The following is a 7,464-nucleotide window of genomic DNA, read 5'->3' on the forward strand; positions in this document are numbered from 1 at the left end:
CAATAATGCTGAATCAGGCTTGATTTTTAACAATATTTTCCTGTTAAATAAATAAATCAAATCAAATCAATCAAAATGTTTAAGCTGTAATCTGTACAAATTAATGTTTTTTAAACCAGTTACTCTGGTTTCTATTGATTCATATTAATGTGTCCAGTTGTACAAAACAAACAAGAATAAATAAGATCAGTAAATGGAAAACAAATAATGCATTCACAAAGCTCTATTTAGGAATAAATTAGATGTTAGCTTATGTGTTTTGCACAACATAGATGTTTTCACTTACAGTGATCTTTATCCACCTAAAATTTGTTTTTGTTGCCTACGACTTTGAAATGAAAAGCATAATGGCACAATAAACTGWAAACCTCTTCTCTGCATCAGCCCATCTGTTTACCCAGAAACCACTTCTGATGCAGCCTACATATAATTCAGCTGTGATGAGGAGAATGTTGGCAAGCTTTTTCAGATTTTGTGGTCAGCGCAGGGTGTGTGTAATGTGTTTACAAGGGTGAGAGTGTGTGTTGCTAATCACAAACTCTGTCACAAAGCTGCTCTTGGAGCCAGTCGCATGGCCACAGCACTGTGGTTGTAATTAACAGACTGGGGCAATGTGTTTGTGCTCTTTAGTGTATGTGTGTGTTTACTGTGTGTGTCTGTCTGTTAGCTTATATTTTCTGTGGTTTTTGTGTATGGTTCCCATTGAGGTGTCTGATAGAGGCAGGCTTTATTGTTATATTCGGGTCTTTCGCTCTGAGATTTTTCATAATTTGRGGGTGAAACACCCAGGTCTTATTAGCCAAGTGGTCTCTTTTGCCTACTTTGCAGGGCTGTACCATGCCAAGTCTTGTTAGAGAATGTTTTTGTCCAGTAATCTTAGGATTTAAACCTGCCAATCATGCAGCAGTGCCACATCATAAGCCTCATGGCTGCACTGAAATCTGAGCCTAAATAAACACCTGAATAAATACCTTAGTAATCACTTCAGTCCACATCTAAACACTCGCGCACACACACACACACACATAACACACACACTGCATGCTCAGCTACAAACAGTGTGCATCTGGTCTCAGGCCAATGCCTAAAGCCAAGGTCCTGCTGTTGAGTGTGATTACAGGGTAGAAAAAAATCATGATCTAACCAACGCCGATTAGGTTCATTGGTAAGCAGTGTGAAGTTGTTAGGAGTTATCTACAGACCTGTCTGGTTCTTTCTCAATAAATCTCTTTCTGTCTCGAAACATTTCTCTTCCTTTATCCTTTTCCGTGAGCTGTACTTGGCTCTGATCTCCCCATATGGATGCTATTATTTGCGCTAGTATTATTTATGATTTGCATTTATGACATTGTCTTTCGCCACACTTTGCAAAGAATTCCTGTGATCCATTTCGATCAGGTTAAAATTTTCCGCGCTGATGCGGAAGAATTATTCCCACAGGACGTGGCTACGCTGGATTCAAAACAAAATCCCTCTGTATATTGTAAATCTAGCCAACCTTTAATGCAGAATATGAAATGTGTCTGCTCACTTCAACTGTAATCTCACCATCTCAGGAGCGAGTGATCGAGAACCTCCGGGAACAAAAGGAACGAGAGGACAGGGTTCGGCTTGACGAGCTAGAGCAGATGAGGAAGGCGAACCAGGAGCTAAAGAACAAACTGGCAGCCCTGCAACCCCAGAGACCATCACAGAGCCAGGTCACGAACCTCATCGCAACCCAGAATCCCGATGGAGAGGTCAGTATAGATTGATTTTGGTGTAAAAAGTGACTTAGGAAGTAAGGTTGTTGAGAATTTAGAAAAATATGGAAAAATGTGGTATTCAGCGCTATTGGTATTTAAAAACTTTACAACTTAAAAGAGACACGTCATGCTTTAAATCTTTTGTTTTTACATTTGAATCATTCAGTTGTGTTCTATATAAAACTGAACTGCAATGCTTTGGTCTGAATTCCTCCTTATTGTAACTCCGCAAGCCCCTTATTCACCCCTTTTCTGATGTGAGTCAACTCGTTTTGACGCTGTCTTTTTAAACCTAAACGAGGCGCTTCACACCCCGCCTCCCTTTATTTTCCATTGTGATCCTTTCTAGCTCGACAGAGGAGTTTACGACTATATAGCGGCGCCAATATGTTTTATTCACAAAATAATTGAAAGAAGTCAGCAAGGAAAGACTTATCCATCCAGCCTTACATGCTGGAACCAGAGTTTGACCCAGAGCCAGAGGAGAATTAAAATGACCAAATTGTCAATCCAGACCTTATTTGCAATTCCGTTGCAAAAACTGTGACATAATATTTCAGAGAACGTCATAGAAAAAAGACAAACTTGAAAAAGTATGACTCAAACAGACTTTAAAATATGTGCAGCATCGAGAGAAAATAAATTAAACTTTTCTGCACTCCTTCAATTACACTACACAATGCATTTAATTGCTAAAACAGTGAATTTTGCATATGCCCCTTTAAAATATCCAAAATTTATATCAAAGCCTTGTGCATGTATACATACACACTGTGCTTATACACAAAATGGATCACTTGATGGGGGTTGACTGCAGTCATCGAAGCTTTTGTATATACTCTGCAAGGTTTGCAATGTCCTTTTGTACCCTGTATTTTACATAGCTTACATCTACAGAACTAGTAATTGCACATTTTTTACCTCCCTGTGAGCATTCACAATATTAACAATTCCCTAGTAAAAAAGTCTGCCTGCACTGTCTCACAGACTGAAGGAATGAATTAAGAGCGAGTGATTTACAGACRTCTAAGATCCCTCTTTTCCTGCTTTAGATCCAAGTCAGAGGCCTTGCTGCCTTTTTTTTTCTTCTCTTCTTTTCCCTCCTAAACTTACAAGCCAGTACAGACTCTGGTCCTGCCAGATTTTACGAGACTGTTTTCTTTTATAGCCATAAAAAGTGTACACACATCTCATTTCTGTGAAATGATAACTTGTTGGATGTTGCTGTAGCACCACATGAAAGCCACAGCAGCTTAGTTACTCTGCAGCAAACAAATTCACACTCTGACAGAAGTGTTGCCATAATTTGACTATTATGCATGCTCTGCAGCAATCTGACCTGTTATATAAACGTACAGATCTACCAAAAAAATAATAATAATAAAATAAAAACGGAAGATGATATTTGTATATTTGAGTGTGAGTGCTTCTCCCTCTGCCTGTGCAAAAAACAGCTGTTGATGCKCTAGTGCGTGTTTTTCTGTTGATGTGTGTGGAGGAGAGTTTGGCTCCTGCAACATAAATCGTCTCTAAAACTAAAAAAACACTGTTGGTTCTATCACTGAAACCACAAGATACAGCTTAGAGAATTGTTCTGAAAACAGCAGTCAAAATGCAAGAGTTGACTCTTTTAAAATGGCTAAAAATCCTAAAACAAGTTGGACTCACGCTTCTACACTGCTACTTTTAAAAATCTTATCAACCTCACACCTTTTCATGCAGTAATGAGCATTWGCAGGATTGAGAGCAGATATCAGAACACAAAGCTCATTTGGCTTAAACAAGATGTTAAAAATGGAACAAACAGAGGAGAGATTCTGTCTTTTGGCCATAGTATTTCATTCAAGAGATTGAAAAAAAAAACACCTCTACTTCATTAAACAATAACTTTTAACATTCTCACTGTAAACAATCTCCAAGCAAACTGTGTTTAATTTGTCACAATTATTAGTTTTGTTGCCTTGTTGAAAAGAAGAGGAACAGTAGGAAAGATTTATCCATTTTTATCAAATTATCAAATGATTCAATTTATGTGAATTCTCATAAGAGTAAATAATATGACAACGTCTGAGATTGTGAAAGTATGGAATCGTTCTTCCAGACGTTGCTCAGTGGTCTGTACCGTGATTTTTGTAACCCTGAGGGTGCAGGTTGCATCAGGAAAGGGCCCGGTATTAAACAATAGCCAAATCTTTCATGTGATTTTTTAAAATTAATTTTAACGAACCCAAATATTAGTTTATTTAGTTAATTTATTTCTTCATCATCAGTGACTTTTTTTTTCTTTTTTAAGTGAAGAGAAAATAGAGACAGAGAGAAAAACAGAGAGAGAAGTAATTAGAAAGATAGAAAGACTGAAATAGCGATTAGAAGTATATTAAATAAACACCAACAAAACACAGGACCACACACCCAACATCTGTCCGCTCACCTGAAAAATAAATGGATAAATACATGGAGGGCATATATAAAAATATACACATACTCATACATATGTAAAGATATACATGCATACATGCCTACATTCATAAATATTGTCAGTAAATACACACAGACATATACTGTATACACACTCAGTGACCAGTCAGAACCCCCGGATCAGAACACCTGTTTGTGAGCAGTTGTGAACATGCGTGTATATACAAGATTTCTCCCATGGAATATTTAATAGTGTCTGTGGAGGACCGGAGACCCAACCCCCAAGACACGAGGCAGACATAGGAAAGACCAGAGCCCAAGGGCCCGAGAGGGATCCCGAGCGCAGAGCACCAAGGGGCACCCGCACGGGAAGATCTGCCCACCCACCCCCCAGAACAGACCATAGGGGAGAACTGGGAGAGTCCCTCCAGCGACCACACGTACAGCCCCCGGGGCCAGCAGCGACAAACTCATGGGCCCCATCGGCACCCACCACACCAGAGCAGATCCAGGAAAGGGCAAAGAGGTCCAGGCCCCCAGGGCGCACCCCCTCCAGGCCAAAGCCCGTTCTTCCAGACGTTGCTCAGTGGTCTGTACCGTGATTTTTGTAACTCTGAGGGTGCAGGTCGCATCAGGAAAGGACAAACAAAAGCCAAATCTTTCATGTGATTTCACTTGTTGTGGATGACCCCTGCAGAAGGAATGACAACTCAGATGGTTAGTTTAAAGTTACATGTTTTGGGCTCCTGACAGCTAGAAGCATGTGCTGCTCATTTTTTGTTGCAGAGTAAAAAGTGTTCAAAACATTAAACATCAAACATTTACCCTTTAGTCTTCCCATTGCTTTGATTTCCTTTTTTTATTTATTTATTTTTTGTCTGCAGCAGATGTTCCTGTCCAGGTTGGCTTGTAAGGTGCATGAAGTCCTTTAAAACAAAACAGGACTATGTGATGATTTAAAAACAAAATAACTAATTTAAGGATGTTTTTCAGCATGTATCTTAACTAACAAACAAACAAACAAACAAACAAACAAACAAACAAACAAACAAACAAACAGATTTTAGTTGAAACTCAGCAAAATGTGACTGTTTTATGTTTGTCAAATCGTAAACTTTATTTTAACCCATTTTTAATCATTAGAAGATAAAAACTAAATAAATAAATAAATAAAATGACTCTAAAATAAATTCCTCCAAAAAAACCTAACATGACCTCAAAATTGCCTTTATACCTGTATACTTTTAATACTTTCTGTTTCACCAACATTATAAGAAAACTGTGTTTTGTAACTTTTGCATTCAGACTTCATTTACTTAGTCAGTTCATTTCTTTATGATTTAATTTATAATTTTGAAATTATTATAAATAGTAAATTTAGATCCATAGTGATGATTTGATTTAGCTCTTCCAGTTTGTGCTTGACCTCAGGTTTTGTACACGTTGTCTCCACCGTCTGCAGCTGTTTTTATTATTGACTCAGACAAGCTAATAGCGGGGCTTTTTTCCTTTACCTCAGAGCTTTGTTGACTACACGACATCCTCTTCCAGTTTCCATAAAACTGGATTTGTTGATCTCAAGTTTAATAAAGGACTTCTAAAACTAAACATCAGCACTTCAAAGGATAAACGGGCTCGCAGAAGGAAGTGACCGTTTTTGCAGAGGGTTGTGCAAAAAATAGCTTTTTACCTTAAATGCTTGGTGTTCAGTACAATTTGGTGTTTTTAAACTAAGCAAATATTGTCTCATATTAAATACATTTTATAGCTTTATATGAATTATAAAGATAGATAAAAATATTTATTTTTAGAGTTGCTGTAGACTTTGACCTGGAGAAACGTCAGCACAGACCCAGCTGGCTCCATCACTTTTAAATATTTAGAAAAATTTACTCTGGAGAGAAATATCAACAAATGCTAATAATATTTTGGATGCACAGTAAATGTAACTGTGTCCTATACAGCCTTATCTCTGTCTTGTAATTTTAGAAATTCCTGTTGGACCTGCTGACCTCACAGCCTCAGAACATATTATATTCCAACCTAAACGTAAATTTACTTAGATTTGCTTCTTAATTAAAGGAGTGTAGAGGTAATAGGTAATATCACATGTTTCTTTTTGCTTATTTAGTCATGAAATGTTAAAAGTGCCAACAGAAATAGCACATCTTCCAAACTAACATGGAAACATTCACTAAATCTGCTATTTAACAGGAAATGCTCAGTGAAAAAACCCAAAAAGGATACAAACAGAACTAGGACTAAAATTGTAGTTTTTCCTGGAATCCAGGAAGGGCAGTTGATTGTTTAGTTGATCATTGAGCTGTAAAAACTGCTGAAGCCAATGAAATGAGCATCAGCAACATAAGCAAGTCAAATATAGACACATTTTTCAATTTTCCTTTAAAGAGTACTCATATTTGAGCAAAGTCGTCCACCATGTAAACACTTTAAGCGGGGTAGCTTCAGTTGCTTTCCAAGGAACAATGAGTCACATACAGTATTTAGCTACTGTGGTTTGAGAAAATACATGCCGTTTTTCAGGGAAGTGACACTGACACTGTACGTTTACAGGTTTTATACTGTATACAGTATGTCTGCTGTGTGAAGATTTCCTTAAGCTTAAAATTAAACATCACAAACTGATCTATCAGATGATTCATGTTTTGCAGTATTTATTAGTGAAGAACTGCTCTAATGTATTGGTAATAAACAAAAAAATCTAATTGTAAAATTTGATATTCTTAATAAACACATTTTTGGACCATAAATAAATAAATATTTGTTTAGCCGATTAAAAAAAAGTAGCTACAACGTTTTTATATAAAAAATCAATTTGGGGTAGAAAAGCCTCAGGTCATTTAGAAAAAAAAGGGGTAAAATGCTTTTTATTTTTCTGAATGTTTTTGTTAGGGGTTATTTGAGGAAACAAGTGGAAGTTAGGGTCATGTCTTCAGAAGTGAGTGAAAAGCAACTTTGTGTTTATAAGTGTTTGTGCACTTTAACTTGATGGTGTTTAAATGAGTGGCCTCGGCTGTCTCAACAAGTTAAACGATCTTCACAAACACAGTAGACATAACAAGGTAAAGTTCGGGGAAGTCARGAGAGAGATAATTCTAGGTTAGAAAGCACCTCTGGGATATTTTTCTCCGAGAAGAATCAATGCGACTGTTTAAAGAAAAGAAAAAAGAACCAAAACAGAAAATAAAATCATAAAACTGTGATGTCTGGTATKCTCATAAAATCACAGCCAAACATGAGCCAGTCATTTGAAATTGACAATGACTGAACTCCACAAACT

General features: G+C 37.1%; 1 protein-coding gene across 7 annotated transcripts in view; it reads left to right on the forward strand.

The window, feature by feature from the left end:
* The window catches only part of LOC106523924 (ELKS/RAB6-interacting/CAST family member 2), a 160,583-nt gene that overhangs the window by 58,730 nt on the left and 94,389 nt on the right, over positions 1 to 7,464 (forward strand). For all 7 annotated transcript variants that reach the window (XR_001310953.1, XM_014017504.1, XM_014017531.1 and 4 more), the window contains one exon: positions 1,557 to 1,739. Coding sequence is in view for 6 of the 7 variants with exons in the window: in XM_014017504.1 (XP_013872958.1) it covers positions 1,557 to 1,739 (183 nt within the window). In the remaining variant the exon portion in view is untranslated. The remainder of the gene's footprint in view (positions 1 to 1,556; positions 1,740 to 7,464) is intronic.

Source organism: Austrofundulus limnaeus, unplaced genomic scaffold (assembly GCF_001266775.1).
Source record: "Austrofundulus limnaeus strain Quisiro unplaced genomic scaffold, Austrofundulus_limnaeus-1.0 Scaffold3, whole genome shotgun sequence".
In the NCBI taxonomy this organism is placed as follows: domain Eukaryota; kingdom Metazoa; phylum Chordata; class Actinopteri; order Cyprinodontiformes; family Rivulidae; genus Austrofundulus; species Austrofundulus limnaeus.